The sequence below is a fragment of the Pangasianodon hypophthalmus genome, chromosome 3 (assembly GCF_027358585.1).
Source record: "Pangasianodon hypophthalmus isolate fPanHyp1 chromosome 3, fPanHyp1.pri, whole genome shotgun sequence".
Classification (NCBI taxonomy): Eukaryota; Metazoa; Chordata; class Actinopteri; order Siluriformes; family Pangasiidae; genus Pangasianodon; species Pangasianodon hypophthalmus.
This window is the reverse complement of record NC_069712.1, coordinates 13133044-13160051: the sequence shown is the minus strand read 5'-3', so window position 1 is coordinate 13160051 and position 27008 is coordinate 13133044. Positions and strand designations below refer to the sequence as shown.

The 27008-nt window shown below is 39.7% G+C and overlaps 2 protein-coding genes across 4 annotated transcripts in view; one reads left to right on the top strand and one right to left on the bottom strand.

Moving 5' to 3' along the window:
* Window positions 1-9325, bottom strand: part of sertad2b (SERTA domain containing 2b) — a 35882-nt gene extending 26557 nt beyond the window's left edge. For both annotated transcript variants that reach the window (XM_026945669.3, XM_026945675.3), the window contains exon 1: window positions 8664-9325. The gene's annotated coding sequence lies outside the window, so the exon portion shown is untranslated. The remainder of the gene's footprint in view (window positions 1-8663) is intronic.
* On the top strand, window positions 7567-26390 carry slc1a4 (solute carrier family 1 member 4). 2 transcript variants are annotated; one of them, XM_026945631.3, is made up of 8 exons: window positions 7567-7585; window positions 18881-18923; window positions 20060-20125; window positions 22510-22676; window positions 23215-23448; window positions 23899-24093; window positions 24565-24699; window positions 25001-26390. In XM_026945631.3, the coding sequence occupies exons 3-8, from the start codon at window positions 20078-20080 to the stop codon at window positions 25263-25265; spliced, it is 1044 nt and encodes a 347-aa protein (XP_026801432.1). In that variant the 5' UTR covers window positions 7567-7585; window positions 18881-18923; window positions 20060-20077; the 3' UTR covers window positions 25266-26390. The 2 variants fall into 2 exon arrangements, with proteins under 2 accessions (XP_026801432.1, XP_026801424.1); XM_026945623.3 differs by lacking the exon at window positions 7567-7585 and adding an exon at window positions 14637-15318.
* Window positions 26391-27008: the final 618 nt, after the last annotated feature.

Here is a 27008-nt window from a genome sequence, read left to right as displayed (position 1 = left end):
ACTAGCACTGGTGGCAAGCTGGAGGCGTGGAGCTCATCTGGCACATGGTGCCTCCTGCTCACTCTTATTTTCATCCAGCCATTCTGTCCCTCACTCATTAGAGTGTTGGGCAGGTTGGATTAGAAATCAAGCATCTGTTTGGCAAATCAGAGGTGTGTGAACGCCACACCTCTCACTGAGACAGCTGGAGTGCTTTATGCCACGTTATGTCACATTGGGCCTCACGTGAACTAATAATAGCACACACTTCCATAGAGGGAGCCGTTGCTGAGCCAAAGTGATGTGCCTATTCATATGCTAGAGTGTTATCATGACACATTTGAGCTCTATAAAATCGACAAATTGAAAAAATTACACCAAGTAGTTGGTGGTGTTCTAAAGATCAAGTCAAGAATAATAAACGTACATGAAGAAATAGTAAAATAACCACACTCTATAACTGTCAAGACAAAGAGACTTCTTTTGGCTTTTTTTGGAAAAACACAGTGATTAGCCAGGCTCACGCAGGCAAGAGTCTAGGAGTCGGCACAGTGCGGTGTGATAATGGGGAGTTTTATAATAAGGGTGGAGCGGACTCAACTCCACTTCATCCACATAATGAGGGGCTTGGAGAAGAAGGCCAGCCATGAGAGAATGTGCCCTTTATTCCTGCTGCTTGTCGCCTGACTACAGCCTCTGTTCACCAGGCCTGGCACACATTTATGATACAAGGCACCAAACCAGCACTAGCTATGTGTCTCTTACTACAATGCCGGGCTCAGCTGCTGAAAAACAGGGAATGCTGGGAAATGGAGATGCAGCTGCCAATCCGCTGCTAATTGTCATGACGGTGTAAACACAGTCACCAACGACAGACACCAGAGTGAACATATATTTATGTGAGGTAACTGATTATTAACAGCAATGCTTGTTTATTCAGATACATTCACTTAAGAAAAGTTGTGAAAAATTGCTACTTTTACTGAAATAATACTCATATATTTGTAAAGAAATGTATTTTACTGAGTTTCTTTTCACTATCCACCAGTTACTTTAGTTTTTTGATATTTTATTATGTTTAGTTTCCTTTTGCATCTTCATAGCAGCTGATTTTATCTTTAAGTGCTCAATTCCTACAGTTAATTACACTCGTATTAATAATGACCATGACATACTAAGCAGACGTCAAAGAACTAGTGCCAACCCAGGCCAATTGATGATTACCTCCCGGTCCACTGGTAAAATGTTATACCCAAGCATACTGCAAAGACTACGACTGATATCTGGCATTCACCTATGCACAGAGAATGCATATATTTCTTTCTGAAAGGAAAAATACTGGCCAAAATACCAAAATACTGATCAGGGTCCCAAATCTTATACAAAATAGTAGGTTAAGTATGATATATAGTGAACACTATTGTGACATGGAATTTGGTGTGATATTATGCAGTGTGGGATGTAGCCAAACAAACTATCTCATTCATTCATTCATTCATTCATTCATTTCTTTACCACTGAATCTGTTTAAATGGCCTGCTTTAACCTGAAAGCTTCTGCTCAGCTAGTTCTTAATGGGCAGATTTTGAGAAATAAAGAGCAGTTGATCAGAAGTTAAAAATGGCATATTTTGTATTTTATTGAGAATGCTGTTTGCTTGTTCTGTTCACTTTTCATTTCCTGCATTGTCCCACTAAGTTAAACAGATAATTAGAAAACCTACTCTTCTGTCGATTCAACCTGCTCAATCAGCACTGACAAGAGTCAGATATACCACTAGGACTGTGGGTGACCATAAACCACTAATGCTGTCAGTGTCCAACAGTTGGCTGAGAGAGAGAGAGAGAGAGAGAGAGAGCCCTGTGACCTAGGCTGGAGTCTGGCGCGTGAGGTCAGGCTGCTGATTCCGCTTACCTGAGACATACACCCACTGCTTCTGTTTATCCATTATTCAGCACGAACAATTCACAGCACAATAACACAAGAGAAGAGTCATCTTAACTCTCTACTGCCCATGCAAAGGAAAAACCAGCCTTAGCAAAACTCACTCCGATTATAGTATTTTAGTCAGTAACAAATCGCAACCATGGAAATGAATAGTTACACAGTACAATTTCCAAGCTGTCTATTGTTTACTGATGCGATCTAAGACTTACAATCTGCACTGTTAACAGAAATTAATCATATAAAAGTCAAACTGTGGCAAAACTGCTTCCTGCACTAGTCATGTAATATCAAGTGCACATTAACAGCAGAAAGTGTCTGGGTGCTTAGTCATCAGAATTCCCCTGCTGTCTAGTTTTACATATTGGAACACAATAAAGCAAGACTGAGGCAGGAAACAGAGAGCCACGCAGGCATGAACAGCAAAATCCTGCTAACCAATACACTACTGTATTCAACACTGAATACACAAGAAGTATATGTTGGCAATAGAATAAACTGAATAAATTTATATTGGGTTTCAGCTGGTGTTAAGTCAATATCATATCACTGCTGTGATAAATTACGTGATAATACACTTTGCAAGTATTATCATTATTTTATAACCCTGACCAACTGTACCATTATTCACAGTAGCAAACAGTAAGGTGAAACTTATTTGTCTGATTTATATTTTTTCCTATACTTTAATCACTTAAACTCCCAAGACCGTTTGGTGGCTCCAGATGTACAGTCCTCACTCTCGTAACTACATACGTTTACTATCAGGTTCATAGTTACTAAAAAATTAATTGTATTTACTGAACAATATGCTTTAATATGAATAACTGAGGAGTTGTCAAGCCCTGCCCTACAGTGAACACTGTAACTATTTAACACCAAACAGCAAACAAGAAGCGCAGCATATTTGATTGCTTACACTGCACCCCAACCACATGAAAACACATACAAACGCACACCTACACACACTTTCATACACACACCCCAAGTCTTGGACTTCTGCCAGCCTGAAAACTTGGTGTGGAGTCTCCTTCCATAAATAAATGTCTAAGCTTCACCATGTCAACAACTATACATTTTAACTGGTTAAATAACAATAAATCAATAAATAAAAAACAATAAATCTGTTTACTATTATACTGAGATTATGGGAGTGTCCCTGTTTAAGTTGGTACTATAGAAATAATAATGTATCAGAATGAGCACTTTAATATAAACCTGTGATTTGCCTTTTGTGACTTTTCAGAACAGCTGTTTTAGAAAATTAATCAACCTTTTAACCAATCCGAATTGACCTAAATATCTAAATAACCAACCCAGCACATACAACAATTTTACAGCACAAGCATTGCACAAACATTTTTTTTTTTTTTAGATCAGTCAAGAAGTGACCAACATGCATTCACAAAGACAGTGACGAGAAGAACTTCGAATATGTACATGTTTATCATCACATAAAGAAGACTGTTCAATTAAAACATGCACCTACTCTAGCGGAAAATTGAGTTGGAGTACACATCGTTATGAATGGTAAGTAAAGAATGTGAGAAGTTAAGTGTGATGTTTTGTCAAAGCTTAGCATGCTTTGTTCTGCCTCTGAGCATTGCTTGTCTTAAGACTATTGTGGCTCACCCCATCATCCTCCTCTGTTAAAGGTGGGCTGATGAAATATTAATGCTGTAGAAGGAAGGCCTCTTGCTTGTGTGTGTGTGTGCATGTGTGTGCGTGCATGTGTGTGTGCGTGTGGGTGTGTGCGTGTGGGTGAGCGCGTGGGTGTGTGTGTGTTTGTGTAGCTGCTGCTCCAGAGACATTTGATATATGCACCTCTGGAGTTTCCACCACTGCTGCTTCTAGTGTGGCACTTTTCTTAAACACTGATCAGTAATCGGCACTCCTGAACCTTCGTTATACACTCTCAGTAAAAAACTGTACCTTTCCTGTCGCTGGGAAGGCACACTCAAGGGTGCATACTCTGTACCATTAATATGTATATTTTATCTAGAAACGTGTACATAGTGTACCTTTTAAAATTATTTAAGGGACATAAATGGACTGTAATTAGAATAAAGCTTTAAAAGTACCCTACATGCAGATTACATTTTCTCACATTATAATACATTTACATTACATACTTTATTTTATTTTGTACTGGTTTGAGTATTTCGTAAACAGCTGATCTCCTGGCATTTTCACACACAATAGTCTCTAGAGTTTACACAGAATGGTGCAAAAAAAAAAAAAAAAAAAAAACAATGACTGAGTGACAGTTCTATGGATAGAAATGCCTTGTTGATAAGAGAGGTCAGAGGAAAATGGCCAGATTGGTTTGAGCTGGCAGGAAGGATATAGTAATTCAAATAATCACTCTTTACAACTGTGGTGAGCAGAAAAGCATCTCAGAATGCACAAAACATCGAACCTTCAGGTCAGTGGGCTACAACAGCAGAAGACCACACTGCGCTCCACTCCTGTCAGTCAAGTTCAAATAAGTTGACGATTTGACAGCTGAAGACATTACGTTACTGGCATTTGGCAGACGCCTTTAATCCAGAGCGACTTACATTTATGTCATTCATACAACTGAGCAGTTGAGGGCTAAGGCTTGCTCAAGGGCCCAGTAGTGGCAGCACCAGGATTTGAACTCACAAGCTTTCGATCAGCAGTCTAACATCTTAACTACTGAATTAACACTGAAGATTAGGGGGGGAAATCATCTGGTCTTTTTCCAGTTTTCAACTGTCCCATTTCAGTGATGCCTATGCCCATCACCTCAGATTCTTGTTCTTGGCTGAGAGGAGTGGAACCTGATGTGGTCTTCTGCTGTAGCCCATCCAACTCAAGTTTTGATGTGTGTTCTGAGATGCTTTCCTGCTCAACACGGTTGTAAAGAATGCTTATTTGAGTTACTGTAGACTTTCTGTCAGATGAGAACAGTCTGGTCATTCTACTCTGATCTCTTTCAGGTGTTTCAGTTAACAGACCCTCCACTCCCAGGATGTTTTTTGTTTATATATATAGACATAACATTAAAACCACTGACAGGTCAAGTGAATAACATTGATTATCTTATTACAATGGCACCTGGCAAGGGGTGGGATATATAAGGCAGCAAGTGAACAGTCAGTTCTCGAAGTTGATGTGTTGGAAGCAGGAAAAATGGAGAAGCGTAAGTATCTGAGTGACTTTGACAAGGGCCAAACTGCTAGACGGCTGGGTCAGAGTGTGTCCAAAACAACAGGTCTTGTGGGGTGTTTTCCGAGTATGTAGTGGTTAGTACCTACCAAAAGTGGTCCAAAGAAGGACAACTGCTGAACCAGCAACAGGGTCACGGGCCCCCAAGTCTCACTGATGGGAGACCATCTTGTCCGATCCCACAGAAGATCTACTGTAGCACAGATTGCTGGAAAAGTTAATGCTGGCTGTGATAGAAAGGTGTCAGAACACACAGTGCATTGCATCTTGCTGCGTATGCGGCTGTGTAGCCGCAGACTGGGCAGAGCGCCCAAGCTGACCCCTGTCCACTGCTGAAAGCACCTTCAACGGGCACATGAGCATCAGAACAACCATGGAGCAATGGAAGAAGGTGGTCTGGTCTGATGAATCATGTTTTCTTGTGGACAGCCAGGAGATATATATATATTTATTACTGTAATTACTGTAAATACCTGTGTAATTTGCAGTAATTGTTTAACCCTGCCATAATCACTTAACTTTTATCTGTTGTTTTGTGAAACGTACAATATCCCCCTCCTTGTATATGCAATAACATTATCTGCACTATCTGCATTAGTATATTTTATGTTGTCTGTAAAGTGTCCCATATTTATGTTGTTCTGCTGCTGTGTCACAAGAATTGAATTGCATCTGAATGCCTATAACATTCCACATACACACGACAATAGAACTTGAACTATAAAATGCAGCATTGCTTTTTAAAGTCTTCAACACAGAGAATACATTTCCTGTGAGTCATAACAGAAAGCAGGTCACTCTTCCCGGTCCTAGGATGAATTTCCCGATAGACAAGCAAAAACATTAGCCTCTTCAAGGCTTGGCTAATTATTCATTTATTTGCGTTAAAGTGTATTATTCAGAACAATTATGAATAACTCAGTAACAACAGTGAAACTAACAGGAAAGATGTAGTTACAAGACTGAGAAATGTAAATCTGGAGCAACAAGCCCTGGGTGTTTAAATGGTTAACAAAGGTACACAGGCTACCATAATACCTACACAGCAAATTTGTATCCAATCACCAATATATATTAGTGATTTTTATATACCTAATATTAAAGCAAAAAATCAAATGGAAATAAGTTACACAGTTGAATCAGCTACATTCAGGCCAAAGAGCTAATGTTACACAGCCTGTGAGTACCACTAAGCTAATGAGGTGACTACAATCGTCTGAGCTCTAAACTCAGTCATCCCGAGAAGCACTCTAATCTGGATTATCAGCAAACTTAGACGTGCTCCTCTAATCCAGCACAGACAAAACCAGACCACGACTATTTGTGACAAGAACAGCAAGTGTAAATACCGAGGATGGAAGGTCCATAAAGTTCAGTTTATGTCTCAAAGACATCATTCTAGGCCAACTTAAACCAGCCCTTGCAGTCTGCATAAACCAGTTTTAATAAGATTATTATTATTATTATTATTATTATTATAAGATAATAATAAGGATATGAATGAGCAGAAACACATAAATATTTTTCTGAATTGGTTGAGTCCTGCTGCCAAGGATCTAAAAGTAGCCATTCGGAAAGTGCATTATGATTAAGAATTTTTCTTGCATAATGCTAAAAGTCATTTGGAAAGATCATCATAAGGTGGATTTACCATACATTATACCATAAGTGGCACATGAGTTTAATGAGGTTTCACTAACTTGTGAAAACATTAAAAATAAAAAAACAATTTGAATAGTGAACAACTATTGGTAGACAAGGCAATGTGCAACGCTGAGGAAAATATTGCCACCCTTCCCATTTCTTAAAGATGTCAATTCCAATGTTCTCCTTGCTCTGACACTCCTGGGTGTTTCGAGTGAAACTTCCAAAAATTATTTATGTGTTATGTGAAGTATATTTATCGTAGTAGTTATTATCACAACTGATGTCAATGCAACTACATTTTAGCACTGGTCAGTTGATGAATGAACACCTACAGTGTAGGAGTCCATCTGAGACACAATGAATACTGTACACTGTCTGGAGTTTCTTCCTAACGTAATCTCTGTTTACCACATATGTAGCGTGTGTATGGGTGGGTAGGTGTGGGTGTGTGTGATAACATCATTTTCATGTATTTCTGAAACAAACAAACAAGCAAACAAACAACAAAACAAACAAACAAAAAAGACCAGAAAACCCTGTTTAATGAAAACTCACTTATAATGGAAGCCTAAAAGGAAGTCAGTAAATATTATGTAACCACAGGCCTGCCGTGTGTAACGCCTGGTCCTAGGACAAAACCTTTGACCAACATATTTTTGATTAAATAGGCCTACATGCCAATACATGTCTAATCTTTTATCCAAAGTGACCTACAATTGAGACAGGATACAATTACATTGCTGAGAGTTAAGCGCTCAAGCGCCGACTGTCAACCATAGAGGCTAGGATTTGAATTCATGACTAAATCACCACTGAGATACACGTGAGTGCATGTCTTACAAAATCGGTTCTTATATAGTTATATTTAACTTTACACTTAAGTGAAAACTGGAGCAAGAGAGCAAACGATAAATCACTAATTTACTATTTCTTTCTCAAGGATCTAGATGATTTTTTTGGTACTGAAACAGTAGTGTCATTGTTGAAAAATAACTTGTACAGACTTAGAGCCTAATTTAGCTTTGAATACCACTTAAAAATATGATTTGTGTAAAGGTTTACTGACTGACCAACACTTACTCTTAGTCTTCCGTTCCAGTGAGCTCTGAGTAGATACGTTTCTGCTCTGCCTTTTGTCAGTAAAAGGAAAAGTCAAAATTCTTGTCTATAGTACAGGGTGTCCCTTAGGTCCAGCATCACAGGAGAAAAAATCAGCAAAACAAAAGCTTTTATTTACAGCCCTTGCTCAATATGTACACCATTTTTCTCAATACACAATTTCCTGTGAGTAGAATTACTTGGATTTGTTCTTCCTTGCTCAGATACATCATGGCCTGTAAAAACATATAAATATGCCTGATGCTGATATATTGTCCTACATAAATGAGTGTATTCCCTCCTCTAACACACTTGGCTCAACTAATCAGCTCCATAGCAGCCCTTCCTGAGTTGAAGTGGGTGTGTTAGAGCAGGGAAAACACTAAAACGCACAGGACACGGGGAACTCCAGCTCCACAGTTGAGGACCTGTGTTGTAGATAAGGCTGAACAACTCGAAATTATTTTTTGATTCAGCACTGGGGATTTTACTGTCAGTCATAAGAGATCACCGCAGCAGCTCTTATCATCTGTCACGTTATGTAACTGTACCGTGACCGCGCGCGCGTCCTGCTGGACTGAGCGCCGCGGTCCGAGCCCGCGGACACGTCACGTGGTCCACGCGCACTGAACACACCAGCGGTGCTTCAGCTTGAACACGAACGGGGTTAAAAGCCACCCACACACACACACACACACACACCCTGAGACGCGTCATGCCCTCTGAACCACTTTAAGGGTGACTTCAGGCATGCCACTTGCTCACAGAAGTTGTTGCAGTAGTAGTGTTGCTGTGTCACTTACCCCGGTTTTAAATGATCCGCTTTAGCAACTCATGTGGCGACTGCTCTGAAGTAAACTACTGCACTGTACACGCGATCGCGAACTGCTGCTGGATTTCACATGGCACTCTCTGGATGTAATCCGTCATATCATTTTAGCGTCAGAAGTCTTGCGTGTCCACTGGTATGAAGCAGGTTAAAGATCTTGTAACCTCATGTCTCGGCTGGAATTGCAGAACATCGGAAATGACTGACAGATCGAGCAGTGACTCGAGGGCTGAATCACGTCTCTTGTCCCCGCCCACTGTGTGTAAATCCGCCAACAGGACTGCATGGCGAGGCGGCGCCGATCCAGCCGCGTGTGTTAAAGAGGCTGCTGCAAATTGGTTTTAACACTCAAGAGTTTCACTTCACCGAAATGCACTCTTCAAATACACGTTATGTTATAGCAATGGTAGCTGTACTGCTGTTTCCCTTTGCAAGTGCAGTGCAGTGCAGGATCATCCATTCAACCCCCTCATTACTCATCGCGCTCATATATATAGTGGCATCTCTGTTAACAGCCCCCCTGTGGTATGCAGAAGGCACCACAGTCTCACTCTCCTCGTAGTGGTTAAGTAAAGAGAAGGCAGAATGCTCTGGCAGAAAGCCTCCCAAATGCTTGGCTCAGTTGTTTTCTTGCTAAGTTCAGTCTAGGCTGCGTAACAGGAAATAGAGTGCTCAAAATGCCGTCCTGTGCTGAAAATAGACATGAAAACCAGAAAAAAGGCCTTATCTGAGAGTCTATTGGAGCTCGTGTGTCATATTTTTTTGACAAGCAATGTATAGATGTTCTTACCACCAATGCAGTCCATGATCAAGATTGCACACATTTTGAGGGAAAAAGTTTCCATCGAGCACCATACAGCGCTGCTCAGTTTGTCCCTCTGGGGAATCCATTAAAGCTTCTATGCAAAACTGCACAGCAGAGGGCTTCCCTTTCAGCAGGATTCTAAGTCTAACCCTTTAGGAGACTATGAACTTTAACTATTAGCAGAATCCGTGAGGAACCTGTTATAAAGTTAAAGTGAATATGAAATTGGTGGTTTGGTGAAAACAGTGATTAATCTTGGGCCATGCCAGTTGTTAAAGTAGTGTTTGCTGTCCTGTCTGAGTAGTGATTATCTCCTCTCTCTCTCTCTCTCTCTCTCTATCTGAATACTTGATATAAAATACAATAACCATACAAAACCCATCCAGCATACCACACCGAAAACATTCAAATATTTAGTCAATCATATATTTCACATACAGAAGATATAACTGGTAGCTATTCATATAACCATACACCATAAAGTGACTGCTGCAGCTGAAATGACATGTGCAATGCTAAAATTATGTGCAAAGCATGTAGGCCTTCAAGTAGAAGTACACTATATGGCCGAAAGTTTTCAGACACCTGACCATCACACACATATGTGGGCCTTCCCAAACTAAATCCACAAAGTTGGAAGCACACGCTTATATAGGATGACTTTGTATGTTGTAGCATTACAATTTCCCATCACTGGAGCTAAGGGGTCCAAACCTGTTCCAGCATGACAATACCCCTGTGCGCGAAGCAAGGTCCATAAAAACATGGTTTTCCAAGGTTGGTGTGGAAGCATATGAGTGGCCTGCTAAGAGCCATGACCTCCTTTGGGAGCCACTGAACACCTTTGGGATGAACTGGAACACTCACTATGACCCAGGCCTCACCCAACATCAGTGCCTGACCTCACCTGAACAGTCGTGATATTGAGGGTGGAAGAGAGCGCTAGTCATTCACTCCCCCCCACCTACAATCCCTGCTGGACCTGAGACTCAAACCCACAACCTTCCGGTTCACCTTCGGGTTGCAAGTCCGACTCTCTATCCATTAGGCCACGACTATGCGGAGTGGAGGTTATTATAGCAGTAAAGGGACACTAAATCTGGAACAGGCTGTTCAAAAAGCATCTGGTGTGATGGTCAGGTGTCCATAAACGTTTCACCATATAGCGTATGTAAAAATGTGCAGTGGTAAAGTTTACAGAGTGTACATCTGAGTCAAGTCTCCAGTTAATTACCAGGTGTGCTAGACCAGGACACCAGGACACCAGGACAATGACGAATGTGATGTGATGAATAAGCAACTTATTTTGAACAATCTTTTCTTTTTAAATGTCTGATATAGGGTTAATCACTCTGTACTTGCTCCTATTTCCTTATGTCTAAATAAAAAACAAACATTCTCTTTTCCATAACGAACTTTAAATGTGTTATAGACAAAGTACTTGTATAGCACCTGGTTATATTTATAAGAAAGCAATAAGTAATGATTACATAGCACAAGAAACACCAGAAGACATATACACAGACATACAGACAAATTAAAGGGAAAAATGGTGGCCTTGTAATGCAGTAGGAGACATTTTCTCATTCTGGTATGGTGTAGGTCCCCCTATCCCTTTAGATGGAAGGGTCAGTGCAAATCAATACAAAGTTCTTCTGACTGATCGCCTTTATCCTATACTGAAGCATTTCTATATCCTGATGGGAGTGGACGACCCTGCTCCATACACAGGGCATGAGGGTTTACGGAATGGTTTGATGAGAATGAAAATTATGTAAAATTATGCCTGCTATGGTCAACAGGTTTCAGTCACCAGATTTCAATCCAACAGAGCACTTATGGGGAGATTATTAAATGACGTTAGACAGCACCATCATCAAAACTCCCCCAAATGAGTGAATTTTTTTTTTTTTTTTGGAAAAAATGTTCATTCATCCAGTAGAGTTCCAAGGACTAGTAGAATCTATGCCAAGGGTCTGGTGGCCCAACACCTTATTAAGACACTTTGTTTTGTTTTTCCTTTAATTCTGTATTACCTATAGGCAATACACATGTACACACATTCTACTTTACAGCACAAACTGTTAATTTCAATGCATGCAATCACAATAACACAGTAGTTAGTTGTCAGTAGTTAGGTAGATTATCCATGTCCTGCATAGGCATTTGGCTGAATATTTCCCATATTATAGGCTTTCATAGTGTCAGTCATGTTGCACGTGATTTCATACTTTTGAGTTAACCCAGAACGAATTGCTGAAAGGGCGCACATCAGTCTTTAAGGTTGATGTGAGCATGAGCAACAGCTTCTTATAATGTATCCTTTGGCATCTCCTAGTGTTCTTAATTGTATGGCATTATTTCTGACATAAAATAAAGTACGCAAAATGTGTCAACATTAGACAAAATTATAAAATATCCTTAGAACACAAGACTTTGGCAGCTTGTTGCTGCTTGACCATTCAGACAGTGCACATTTCCGTGTAATGGGAGTAAACACAAGCAAGGACAGAAAATCAGGCCTTATTGTGCCATCTAGTTGAAAGGGAATGTTAGTGCAATGTTAGAGGCATTTTCCTTATGAGTCAGACACTCCATCCACCCACACACATTGTGTATACAGAAATTCTCTCTCTCTCTCTCTCTCTCTCTCTCTCGCTCGCTGTGTCTCACACACACACACACACACACACACACACACACCATCTCACTCACTTTCATAAGCTGCTTTATCCTGGTCAGGACCACGGTGGGTCCAGAGCCTTTCCCAGGAACTCTGGAAGTTAGTAGGGGTGGGGGGCAGGGCCCCCTGCACAACATGCACACACACATTCACACACTGGTTCTACTGCTATGTTTTTGGTAGGTGGTAGGAAACCAGAAAACCAAGAGGAAACCCACAATATCACAAGGAGAATGTGCACAGAAACTCTGAAAGTACCCTGAGTTCAAAATCAAACTGGTGACCCTGCAGCTGTAAGAAGGCAATGCATAAATAATAAATACATAAACCATAATATCCTGAATGTTTCTTTTTATACAACTGTTGCAAAATTAAAGTGCATGTCTGGTCTGCAGTCCATCTCGCACATGATGTTGCACATTATAATAAGGTATTTATTGTTAATTAACTGACTATTTTCGTAGATCTGAGAATCAGTGTAAAGACTTGGACCAACAAATGTTTTTTCATACTTTTATTACTGACATTAAAACAAATAAAATAACTTGTCTAGCAATGCACAGCACATTCCACCCTGTACTTACAACACAAAAGCAAAATATTTTTATAAAAACAAAAAGCAAATTCCACCTTTTGCATTCAGTTAATTTAAATTTCCCTCTACTCAGGTTCAGCCAGACTTTTTTGTTAGCACATAGACTAACTAATTACGTGAATACTATCAAAGTGCATGGATTAACACTATCTTACTTCTGTCAGGTGTTAAGACACTGTAACGAAAGATTTTAGCCATGCTGTTTTTCTTGTGGGCGCACAGTGGCACAGTGGGTAGCGTTCCTGGTTGTTGGTTTGATCATGAACTCAGATTACTATGCGGTTTCACATGTTCTCCCCATGTTCCTGTGGGGAGCTTCTGTGGTTTTCTCCCACATCCTACTCCAGTGTAATTTGCCCATAGGTGTGTATAGTGCCCTGTGTTGGACTGGTGTTCCATCCAGGGGGTATTCCTACCTCATGCCTAGTGTTCCCAGGATAGAGTCTGGATCCAGGATAAAGCACTTACTGAAGATGAATGAATGAATGAATGAATGTTTTCCTCTATATGGAGGTAAATTTATAGACTATAGGGCCAAAAGTATGTGGACACCTGACCATCACACTCATATGCACCCATTCCAAAACCATAGACATTAACACAGAGTTTTTCCCCACTTTGCTGCTAGAACAGCCTCCATTCCTCTGGGAAGGCTTTTCAAAAGATTCTGGGATGTTGCTGTGGGGATTTGTGCTTATTCATCCACAAGAGCATTACAGAGGTTGGGCACTAAGGTCAAGGCCTGGAGCGCAGTCCAAATCATCCCAAAGGTGTTCAGTGTGGTTGGGGTCAGGGCTCGGGCCACTTAAGTTCTTCCACACCAACCTTGGCAAACTACGTCTTTATGGACTTTGATTTGTGCACAGGGGCACTGTCATAATGAAACAGATTTGGACTAAGCCCAGATAGATAGATAGATAGATAGATAGATAGATAGATGCAACACTGCTCATGAAAGAGAGCAATTAGTACAAATGTAATTTTTTGTAAAGAAAATAGCTACTCACCTTGACTTTCTTGACTCTCTCTGGAAACTGCATGCCTAAACAATAGATTTTTATTCATGTATGTTTAAAAACATAGTAGACTAAGACTGAAATAACTATTTAATCAGTAGACTACTATACGCTATTCACGATTTAATCTAATATGCTTGTTTTATCAGCAATCGCTTACATTGTTTTCTATATACACATTTTCACGGCCCGAGCAATTTTCACTCTCCTGAAAAATTTCCATTCTTTGGTGTCAGAATAATTACAGCAGAGCTTGTTAGATCAGAGAAAAACAGGCTATTCGGAGAACTGTTGAATATACAGAGTTAACTTATAGGTCTCCAATTTGTTTTAATGGGTTAGTTTGTAGTTTGGTTTGGTTTGTGACAGATGACTTTCTGTCAGTTTCAAATATGTGTAAGGCATTGTGACAGAATTAGACCTAGCAAAGAAGCATGATAAGGTGTGATATAACGCCCATGATCTGGTACACCAGTGGCAAAATAACTGAGGGGTCCATACAGCCAGACTGGGCACGTGGCAAAGTAGATACAGTGCAATGAAAGATTTCTCGAATTATTACTCATTTTTAATTTAATTAAATCTGTTAGCCTAATTTGGGTTTCGGTCTTAATCTAAATATAGGAACTTTGCGCCTTGCTTATTATGACAATGTTGAATAGCTATGTGTCACTTTACGTGTCATTTTCCACAAACAGTTAATAATTAAATAATAAAAAAAATTGCTTTATTGAACAGCAACAGCCTCCGAAGTTGCATCATTTCATCTTCAAGTGTGTGAGGGGAATGCGCATGCGCAGTGACGTCTGCCCGTTGTCTGCCCATTGGCGCACATGCAAGCCGCGCCGGTAGTATGCTCTTTCTAGCGCTGGAGTCGCACTGAGCACGCACGCTTTCTGTACGGCTAGAACACACTGATTTTCTGTCTGTTCTCGACAATACATATAGGCATAGACAACTCTTCAGCCTTATAGCCTATCTGTTACTTAGAACGCAGTTGTAATCGTGTTTAATCATGACGGAGAAGAAAAGCGAGATTAACGGGCACGCTGTGTCCGAGACCGTTATTCCAGCCGTCTCTGTAAAATCAGAGAAGATGAATTGCAAAGAGAAGTTCATGTCGTTTTTACGCAGGAATCTGGTAGTGATCCTGACGGTGTCCGGGGTGCTTGTGGGCGTCGGGCTCGGCGTAATGGTCCGCAGAATGAACCTGACACGAGCGCAGATGACTTACTTCGCGTTTCCCGGCGAGATGCTGCTGAGGATGCTGAAGATGATCATCCTGCCTCTCGTGGTGTGCAGCCTAATCTCAGGCGCTGCCAGCCTCGACACTCGCTCTCTGGGCAAACTCGGAGGGATCGCCGTGTCCTACTTTTTGGTCACCACGCTCATAGCCTCGTCCATTGGCGTCGCCCTGGCTTTCCTCATCAAGCCCGGGGTTGGCGCTGGAGCGCTCAACACCAACAGCCTGGCGCTGGAGAGCGTCAGCAACAACAAGGAGACCGCCGACTCGTTCTTAGATCTAGCGAGGTACTGATTTAAGCTCTCCTGCTCTGCTTATTAGAGCTACACTTAAATGCAGAAGTAACTTAACTTTAACTCGAACTGATGAAACCAGCAAGACATTTAAAGCGTTTGAAGAGTTAAAGTTACAGATAAGTAATTCCTTTATTTTCCCAGAGTAACACAATTTTATGTCAAAATACTACTAATAAAAAATCAAAATTATAAAATTATATTTCTGAATTTGATAAACACTATACACACATGTCCATGTATTCTACATGGATCTATAGATCTAAGGACTTTTTCAGATGTCCTGTTCTTTTTTTTTTTTTTTCTTTTTTTTGGATTGGGATTGTTTCTCATACTTTCTGAGTCGCATCTCTTTCAGTCTTTCTGGTTGGTGCCAATGACGTAGTCAGGAATTCATTCTGGGGGCTCGAAGGGGGCGGGGACAGGGACGCACGAGGGGCTATATTAATATCGTTGCCATAAAATACCCTTATGACAGTTCCACTGAATAAATGAAGACGGTAGCGGAAACGGCATATTATCTAATAAAACCAGACGTGCAGTTGTTTTTCTCCTCCAGTACTGTCACCTCGATATTCCTGTGTTCAGAATCTGGTTTTAAAACGGAAAGGGGAAAATGCGTGATTCTGATTGGTTAATCGTGTTTCTCACCGTGGCAGCCGCTAGCCAATGATGTGTGACTAGACAAATTAAGGGACAGTGTTTGGGATGGTTAAATATGGAGTTGTAGTAATGACTCTGTTGACCTTTCTTGAACATCATTATAGCGCAATTACGGCGCAAAACAATGTTATTTGATATTAAAGCAGTTGTTCATAAAAGGTGTAGGTGCTGTTATAGTTGGTGTTATAGTAGCCATCCGAATAAGCGTTAGGAAAGGGGAACTATTTCAGGGGTGTGTTCATACCAGAAATCCACCCCCTAGCTACACCACTGCTGGGTGGTGTCTTTGTGTCTGTGTGTCTTTGTGTCTGTATTTCAGAATGATTGTTTTTCCTATCCCTATCCTCTATTCCCAGTCCCTGTTGGTACTGTTATGTCTAAACCTGATATGTTTTCTGTCCCGCTCCAGCCTTGTGAAAGGTCAATATTGTCTGTTTCAGGTCTTGTGAAGGCTGTATTCCTGATCCCATTGACTGATCCTATTAACCTGACTGCTCAGAGTAAAATGCTTGAAAATTTGAGCCAGTGAACTTTTCATGGTTCTTTTTTTTTCTTTGTTTGTTTAAACCCAAAATCCAACCCCTTGGCTATGCCACTGATTAATAAAGAGTATGACAAACTAAGTTTTAATATATACAAATAGTATGGGAATTGGTACACCTATATACAGTATATGTTGTATATGTACTTGGTATATGTCTCTACATATTAAATGCTATTTGGAACCTCCACCTCAAAAGTTAAAAATTTTGAAGTAATATTCAGTTTCTTTTCTCCCCTCCTAACTGCCAGGGGCAGTGGGAATCTTTCTTTAAAAGCCTAGTGCCAGCTACAAGATTTTTTTGTGGCTCAGCCTTGGCCTTGTCTTCCCTTATGGCCAGAGCCACTAGGATATCTGCTGTACTTTGACACTGTGACACCACCAAAGAGCAGGCCATTCGACACACATCTACCCTCCTGACACTGATTGCAAAGCTTAGTCTCACAGTCAACTCAGAAGAGAGCTCCCTAACACTAAAACAGGCCATACAATTCATTGGCATGAGGCTGGATTTACTGCTAGACACCATGTAAGCCCATCGTGCAGCAGATTTTATTATGCTTGTCAATCAGCCAGGCTGCCATGTTTGTAAATGGCTTCTGCTGATTTTTTGCTTGGACTGATGATTGCTGTGATTGGCATGATGGAGCTATGGGTTTTTCAGAAGAGAGTTAACAGCCTATGGCTGGACATCACAGATGGAAACATGACCTTCTGTCAATGAGGAGACCACAAGCATTAGCCCTAGATTGCACAGACAACATCATGATGGTCAGCCACATCAGCCCTCAGGCACAAGGTTGAGCACCTCTCTCCATCTTGCACAGAGTCTACTTAGGAGATTAGCCTCAATGAGAGAAACTCATCTAGTAGCTGCAGCAGTCTGGGCAGCGGTAAAATGGTTGGGGTGTGTGGCATCTGCACCAAGAATTGGTATTTGGGAAAGGTTTGGTGAGATGCAGATAGACCACTTCTTCACCAATGCCAAGGGCACACAATGCCTGCCCATGGCTCCAAAATAGCCAGGAAATCCTTAGTTTTCAGTACTGCATTCACTAGTAGTTGGAGTGACTGCTGTCACTCTCAACCAGATCGCCTGTGTCTGTGGGTTTGAATTGAATTGCCAGCCGAGGACTGCACCCTAGCAGTCCAGGACACTCTCCTGTATGAAGAGTGCACAGGTCTTGAATGCCCTTAGGAGGAAGCTGTTTTGGGAATGGTGTGCACCTCACTGGTGGTATCCAATTTATTCCCCAATTCCAAAGACCACCTTTTTGGGAATGCTAGACAATGGCAATGTCCCCATCTATGCTACAGGTATATGTGGCAGCCATAAAAAGAGTCAGGGAACTACGTACTCTGACAGTAAGCTCACCTGACATGTGTGGATGGTCAGAATACTATATTACCTAGTTTTGTGAATAATGAAGGTGAGCCTGCAGAGCACTCCTTGCTGTGCCTGGTCCATTTAAACAAGCATTTCAAAGGAGCATAAAGTGCAAATTCTTGCATTGTAGCACTACAGGTTGCACAAATGTATTTCTAGGTTTGAACTGATATAAATATATAAAATTGAGTGTATAATTTCAATGGATTTCTATTGAATTTGCTCTTTGCTTATTCATGCAAATGGAAAAGTGAGACAATGCTTACTTGCAAAAAAATGCTTGCTTGCGTTTTTTTCTGCAAATGAACAATTCAAGCACTGGTTGGAAGGAAAGTAAACACACAGCTGGCTAAACAAACTTGTGGGTTACTGTGGGCTTTAGCCCATGTGTGTGGGAAAAACTGATGGTGTTACTTGTCATACGTCATGACCAGATGGAGAGTATAAAGTGCGTCATAAATGACATCTGTTGTGACATACCAGCCTGAATAAATTTTGCCTTAGGAATGAATTAAGTAAAAATTTAATTTGGTCTACATTGTTTTTTAAAACAGTTTAGGTAACATTGCTGGAACTTTCATATTGTTATCTTTATGTCAAAGGCTTAGTGATATTCAATTATATATTTAGAGCTTTATGTCTATCCCTATTAATGGGCTTAAAACAGAAAATGACCTCTTTTACCTTTGTCCATGGGGTCACCAGCTTAATCTGCTTGTGTCATATGATTCTGAGAACAGTGTTTCCTTTATGTTTAAGACATAATTTAAGTCTTGTACATCACATATAACATGTAAAAAGTTATTCTTTTTACTGAAAAACAGTGTGACAGCCCAATTACATACTATTTAGAGAGCCTGTCATGTCTATTATATGCAGTGCTGCTGCCTAATGATAATTCAGAGAAGAGACACTAGTGGCATTTGTCATTTAAAACATCACATCAACTTTTTTCTTCTTCACAGAAATCTGTTTCCAGCTAACCTGGTAGCTGCAGCTTTCCGCTCAGTGAGTACCTTTCTTCTTTCCTTTTGATAGTTCAACTCAGACTGTGAACGATGCATACAAAATCAATACACCAGTAGCACCAGTTTAGCCCTGGTATTTATGGCCACTTTCAAACCTCAGTTCGTCTATATTAACAGCCCTACAATGCTTAATGAAGAGAGTCTCTGACTGGTGTGAGCTTTTTTCTCTTTACCCAGTAAATATCTCTCATGCTTTCTCTCACCATTAAAAGCTGCCCAGTTGTTGCCATAGCAGGCGTATTCCATTCCCTGATGCCTGGCAACCTGGCGCACTTTAATAGGATGTAGTACATGGGTGACTGCTTAGGCTTGTGCAAGTTTTGCAGAAAGCGGAGAAAGGGTCACAGGGTTGTGTTAGGGGTGGAAGATAATGTCACAAGGCACAGTGGGGAACGTGTACAGCTGAGTGTGCAATGTCCCCTCACTGACTCAGGCCTGAGTCAACTAATAAATAATCATGGCGATAGTAATGGGATCAGTTACAACCCAGAATAAAAAATAACCATACCTAAATTCCAGTAGCCATGATACAGATGCAAGGGAGCTGTAATAAGGAAAAAAATTACTGCCTCCTTTAATGTTCTACTGAAAACCAAAGTCAAATTGAACTGAATTCACTTTCAAATTTTAATTATCCTAATTCATAGTCAAAAAGAATTATTGGTCAGATAGTTAGGTTGTAGTCAGAGAGACTTACTAATATCTACTCGGAAAGGATTAAATAAGAATTACTATTTCTGATTAGGTAATCTGTAACGTTTACTGCACATTGGGTGTTCATATATTACACAAGAGATAGGGCAGGCTGGGAGACCACAGCCGACATAGTTAAAGTTTCTGAGCAAGAGGAGCCTCTGAATAGCAGTGTCATCCATGTGTGTGCCAATTGGCAGGTTCTCTTCAGCTGTGCTTTAAATGCTGCTTTTGTAGACTTCTGGAGAGACTTGATTGATTCATGGAGATGCCTAAACTTGACAGCCCCCTGAAATTAGTTGAAATTTAAAGTTTTATATATATATATATATATATATATATATATATATATATATATATATATATATAGCTAATGAAGCATTATATGTATTAATTATCCATAATCTCTTCTTTTTATTGTAGTATGTTACAGACTACAAGATGATTGCAGTGGGAAACACAACAAATGGGACTCTCCTCTATCAAAAGGTATCTATTTTTCCCCCAAGATATGTTAACAGACATACTATCAAATATACACAACGACATTCTGATTGCGGTAACTAAACTAATAACATTCATCTTTCTAATTTTTGTTGTTAGACAAATGACAAAATCATGTACTGTGGGGCCTGGATGTTCTATGGAACTGGTGAAATGCTGGATTTTAGATATATACTGTACATAGGGTTACACAGTGTAATAAAAAATAAATATTATATTGCTAGGCATTACAATTGCGGTAAGCCTTACAACACATAGAAAGAAAACTGGTGATGCTGAGCATGCTCTGCATTCATTTGACCTAAATTATTATTTAGTATTTGTATCATGCAGATGGAACTATTTATCAGCACACTCATAAAATTGCCCTAGAATCTTTTGAGATTCAAAACTGATGTTCAGAATTAAGGCAGTAAAAATGTGATTTTTTAGATGCATAATTTAATGAGTTTATAAGCTTATTTTGTTTTTATTCCTATGATCGACACAGGACAGGCTTTTTGAGAAGAACTCCATTTGAGCTGCTGGTTTAGGGTACCTTGATTTTACGCTTCACTTCATCAAATGTCAAAGACAATAATCTTTTTTTTTTTTTTTTGAGGTTTTTGGCACAGGCCCTGATTGGATTCCCTGAGAACCTGCTCCATGGTTGTGCTGGCTCTTTGGCAGCTCTGAATACACAAGCTGTTTGTTTGCATGCTGCATGGTTGATACAGACGCTCTTGCCACTCTTCAGCTACTAAAACACTTGAACAGCTGGAGACGGCAAGTCTTTCCAAGAGAGCTTTAGTCACCATGTATTTCAAAACAGCAGCATTTAAACTCCCATGGAACATTTAGATCTTTCCGGACAAAAGGATTGTTCCTGTCTTTCAGTAGTATTCACTATGTTTATTCCCATTTAATACCAAAAAAAAAAGAGTAATTTTTTTAATAATACTCTCCACTTTATGAACATTCAGCAGAAATGTGTTTCTTGATTACTCACACCAGACCTAGATGAGCCATGCCCGAGTCTCTGATGGAGCCAGTATTTGGGTAATTGCCAGTGTGGTCCTTTCACATTCTCATCCCAATGTGAATGCCCTAATCCATGCCCCTGTGAGACACTGTCTGAAAGCAGAGGTCTTTTGGAGGCAACTTATCCATACTGAATACAATTGGAGGTACTGGCAGAGTAGCATGGTCTCACATTTGTAACAATCCACGTAGTCTGTTTGTATGAAATTGAACTAAATATAAGCATGAGATCAGGTTGGACATAGAGCACAGACGTCAACCAGTGAATATTCAGTTTGAATAGATCAACACTGTTCTGGTGTCCTGCATGCACATAAACAGCCACTCTACCACCATGGATGAGACTGACAGATTTAATTATTTTATAGCATCCATCAAGCATGAAATAAATACAAAAATAACTGTATAATCAACAAATGTTGACGTAAACAATAAAATGTATTTCATGTAATTGTTTGAGGTTTCATTTAACATTTTAATTAATTAACCATTAAAATAATTGTTTAATTTTTAATTAGGTATGTAAGTAATTTATTTCATATTGGAAGTCTCAGTTCTTCAGTCCTACTTATAACACTTCAGTGAGATTTTTAACTAAAAAAGCTGTAAGAGATACAACACAGCCTGTGTAATAGAACATCCAAAGAGTTTCAGCCTTTACGTTTTGTCGAGGGCACAATGCAGCAGGCTTAATAAAGTCTTGATCAGCCCCAGGGAATTAATGGACTCATTTTGTCTGTTTGTCTGTTAGTGTTTGTCCTGTGAAAATGACCAATTAGACCCTCTATATAGCTTCCCAGTGATTATGCCAGGATACACAGTTGCCAGTGACACAGATGATGTTTAAACATGGGGGTGAGACAACAAGAAATGCTGACATTGCTGAATTTGCTTTTTGATTTAGTTGTCTGTTTAAGGTATCTTCTGAGTAAAAAGCATGAAAGGTTCGAACAGGATCGCTCATGCAGTTTGCTATGAGCAGTCACCTATAAACAGAAAATCTTGACCTTCAATGTGCTGGAGAAGGTTATAAAAATATTTCCTTTAGGGATATTATTACTAAATAGACACAAAGACAATACCAAGGAGAGGAATAATGATAACAGAAAAAGAGCTAAATTCCAAAATAAACAAAAGGAGATCTGAAACATTCTTGGAGGCAAGTGAAATAAATGTCTAAATTTATATCACTTTCAGAAATGTTCTTTAATCACATTCAAAAATGTGATTTTTTTTTTTTTTTTTTTTTTACTTTTTTTGTTCCCTGACAGTTTATCTCACAGTGATGTTTGTGAAAGTAAACACCTTGAACTAGACTGATATCTAAAGATACATGTGGTTGGTTGCAGGTGCCAGTGGGAACAGAAGCAGATGGGATGAACATTCTTGGCCTGGTTCTGTTTGCCATGGTGTTTGGAGTGGCCTTGAGAAAGCTCGGAGCTGAAGGAGAGGAGCTCATACGTTTCTTTAACGCCTTCAATGAAGCCACTATGGTACTGGTATCTTGGATCATGTGGTGAGTGAAACCCTCTGATTAAAGACCAACTTGATAGCAGTGGATGCAAGCAGTCTGCCTTGATTTTTGTGCTGTACTGCTCCAAGTCCAATAATTATCTCTAAACATTTTCTAATATTAACAATTCTTAATGAGAGATTTGAGTTAGAGTTGCTTACAAACAGTTTCATTATCAGGTTTTCTTATTGAATGGTTTGGAGAAAATTATTTAGAATGTTTTAAATGCACTTTAGAGGCCATTTACAGCAAATAAAGCTGCATTTGCAAAAAGTCCATGGTCTTTTCCATTATTCATTCCTGGTAATGGCAGGAAGTTTGCTTAACACTGTTTTGGGTTGAACGTCATTGCACAAATATACGGGTCATGGACATACACACTTTGTCCCCATCCATCTGCTTCTGTGACAGACAAGCTCTTAAATATTTTAAAGAGAGTTATCTCCAAAAATAACCTCAATAAAATAATTTTCAGTGCTGTAGCATGCCCTGTGATGTACATACCGTCCTGTTACATGCCGTATAACAATGTGTCTTGCAGGTATGTACCAGTTGGCATCATGTTCCTAGTAGGCAGTAAGATTGTGGAGATGGAGGATGTGGTTCTGCTTGTCACCAGCTTAGGAAAATACATCTTTGCCTCAATCCTGGGCCATATTATCCATGGCGGCATTGTTTTACCTCTTATCTACTTTGGGCTCACCCGCAAAAACCCCTTCAGCTTCCTCTCTGGCCTGATCACACCTTTCACCACAGCCTTTGCTACTTGTTCCAGGTAACTCCTATTGTGCATGTTGCAGTCTGTACAGTGTTCAAGTTCTCTTTACCCAAACAGGATTTCAGTGCCAGCTCAGATTTCTGTCCACGTTGTGATTTGTATATTCAACTTATTTGCATGGTTTGGGGTTTTCAACTCAATGCTACCCAGATGTTGGCTTCTTTTAAATGAAAATGTAGGAACTGTAGAAACCGTTAGCTGCATTTGATCTGTTCGTAAAAAATAGAGCTGTTTTAACTATTGGGATCATTCAAGGTCGAGCTCTAGGTCCTGCTGAATTAAAAACATCATTTAAATGTTTAATCTAAATAGAGGACTTCTCTAATGATAAGGTAATAGATAGCGTTACATGTTTATGTGACCATATGCTCTATTTCTCATAGTGTACTACTCATCTCTGTCATCTGGCCTTCTTTTCATTTTGACTTGTTATTTCTGCTTTCTCAGCTCAGCAACACTGCCCTCCATGATTAAATGTGTTGAGGAGAACAATGGTGTGGACAAAAGGATCAGCCGTTTTATCCTGCCAATCGGAGCTACTGTAAACATGGATGGAGCCGCTATCTTCCAGTGCATCGCTGCCGTATTCATTGCCCAACTTAACAATGTCGAGCTCAATGCAGGCCAGATCTTCACTATTCTGTGAGTGCATTACTGAAGGCACAGCTTCTGACAGAGTAACCAGGCATATTAATAGACACAGAGAATGTGTTCTAGGTAGCATTCCTGTCCCAGGAGTTAAAACAACCCGTGCAGGCTCTGTCTTATGCCAACCCAGTGCTATTAAGAGTGGTCTAATTTTACTAGCACCACTCTTGCTTCTCAGTTTCTTCAACTCCTGCTATCTGTGAGAGAGATACCAAGAAAAGGGAAGATAGGCATTGAGTTACTTTTATATTTATTCATTTGTTTCATTTTTTCAGAGTGAATTAAAATTGAGACAGGATACAGTCCAAGCATCTGAGGGTTAAGGGCCATGCTCAAGGGCCCAGCAGTGGCTCTTTGGCAGACCTAGGATTTGAACTCTATTTATCGATCATTAGCTCAGAGCCTTAACCGCTGCACCTACATTGAGAGAATAGAGTAAAAGAGATTTTTCTGTCCGTCTTGCAGTGTGACAGCTACAGCATCCAGTGTTGGAGCGGCGGGCATTCCAGCTGGGGGAATCATCACCATTGCGATCATTTTGGAAGCCATTGGCCTGCCTACCAATGATCTGTCACTAATGCTGGCTGTGGACTGGATTGTGTAAGATATCTTGTACTACATAAATTTCATTATTCTCTACTGCACATGATTGAATCCAATTAAGTTTTTGTAATTATAATTTATCATATCGCATATCTGTAAATACATTTTCAATATACACAATTTCTTACATTACAACCACAGACTCTTTTGTGATTTTTGCGTGTGATTTTGCTGTATGATGTCTTACTCCCTTTAAATATCATGTGTGAAGTATCACATGCTTGAGAATTTAGTAACAAGTTATTTATATATTGGTATGGTGTGTGTGCGTGCGTGCGTGTGCATGTTCTTTTTTCAGGGACCGTACCACCACTGTGGTAAATGTAGAAGGTGATGCTCTGGGTGCTGGGATCTTGCACCATATAAATGAGCAGGAGACAAAAAAGCAAAAACATTCTGACAGGCAGCAGGAAGAGGAGGAGCTAAAGGAGGTTAAAGTGGAAGCCGTGGCTAATGTCCAGGCTGAAGAGGAGACTTCGCCTCTTGTCACACACCAAAAGCTGGGCGATGACTACCTATATAACTCTGCTGATGAAAAGGATGGCGTGGAGTCCACATTCTAAACTTACTGTCTTCTAACCACTGAAAGCAGTTTATCAATTCAAAGCATTTCCAAACTCAATCCTTGCTTACTCCTCTAAAATCTGGGAATACGGGCCGTATCTCCCGTCTACAAGTTATGAAACTTACTGTATATTTGTTTTGTGGTATTAGCACAGTAGAATGGATGAGATAGTGAAGTGATCAGAAATGATCAAAATTTCCATTTTTGACATGTCTAAAATGGAGACTATTCCCGTAGTTGTTAAAGATAGTGAAGAGAATCATTTACAGACTGACCTCTTTCACTGGCTCTATTTATTTGCTGTATCTTTACTTCACCTGTGAAACATTAACCATTTCGAAGATGGATAAGAAAACAAGTACTGTAAATATTTGTTTCCCTAATGGCTTAATGTCTTATCACAGGCCAGTTGAGTCCCAGTCTAGGGACACTGAGATTTGATGGGGACTGCATTGCAAAGTGACTATCTGACTATGCCTTCTGGTCAGTGATTTCACTAGTTTCTGGGAAAATAGGCATAATAATAAGAAAAGCATCATTGGATATACTCCAGGGGCATTTATGTCCAGTTTCTCATGGGTGTCACAGAAACGCTTCTGTAGTAAGATACTGTAGTGACACCCAGTGTTATAAATGTGAAAGTACTGTCATTCTCAGTAAACTTTTCCTTATGTTCAGATGTTACAGTTCACTTAAACATTCAGTAGACCACTAATAGACAAAATGAAATCTATGTTGTTCGTTTAAATTTCAGTATTGATTTGCAACTAAATGTGAGGTAATTAAGTATAAAGGGCCATTAAACTATGGATTTTGAATGTATTGAGAATTATGCCTGCTAGGTAAACACATGATTTTACATAATTTCTTATAATTTTGTTACTTTTATACAAAATTTGTTAAACATATTTATCTTAATCAGGATGCTATAAGCATTGGCTGCCAAATTGGTAAAGAGTGCTATTGGCTGGTTTAACAAGTTAATACCACTGTATGTGTTAATAATATTACCGGTACGTACGATAATACACCATTCAATCTTAAAACTATGACTTAACTCTGTAACTACTACTGATCTCTCTCAGCTGTGATATGTTTATGTCATTAAATCAAGAGCAAAGTGGCCTGTCTTTTCTATGGTGTTGCAAACAGATTGAATATTCCCTAACAATAACAATAAAAGTGTGTGTGTGTGTGTGAACATAATGGAAATCCAAATATGATGCAGTTCATAATCAGTAGCAAATTGCAACTCCAGTTGGATTTGTTGAGATTTGTTGGAAAAAAAGCTACTAAAGTGTACCATTCCTTGTCTCTGGAGTGGTACCCTCAAGCATACACCCTTTGTAACTTTAGGATCTTTTCTATAGAAAGGTGCATGTACTGTACCTTTAAAGCTTTACTCTAAAAGTAAATTACATTCCAGTTATGTATGTAAGCTTGTTTAAAGCTACAATAGATCCACATTTCGAGGTTAAATGTACAAAAAAAAGGGTACCGCACCACTGACGAGGAGAGTTTAGTAGCCTAGTGTACAGTGTAGCCTATGCAGTATCAGTGTTGGTTTATCTGATTCTGGTAAGATGTTACATGGATTTTTTAAAAAATATTAATTTATATTAATATTCAGACTTTCTCAGTGTTCTCACATGGGAGGTTTTATGCAGGCCAGTCCACTTGACTGGCATAATGTGGTAGTATTATAATAAAAAATAATAATAATTATTATCATAATCCACCT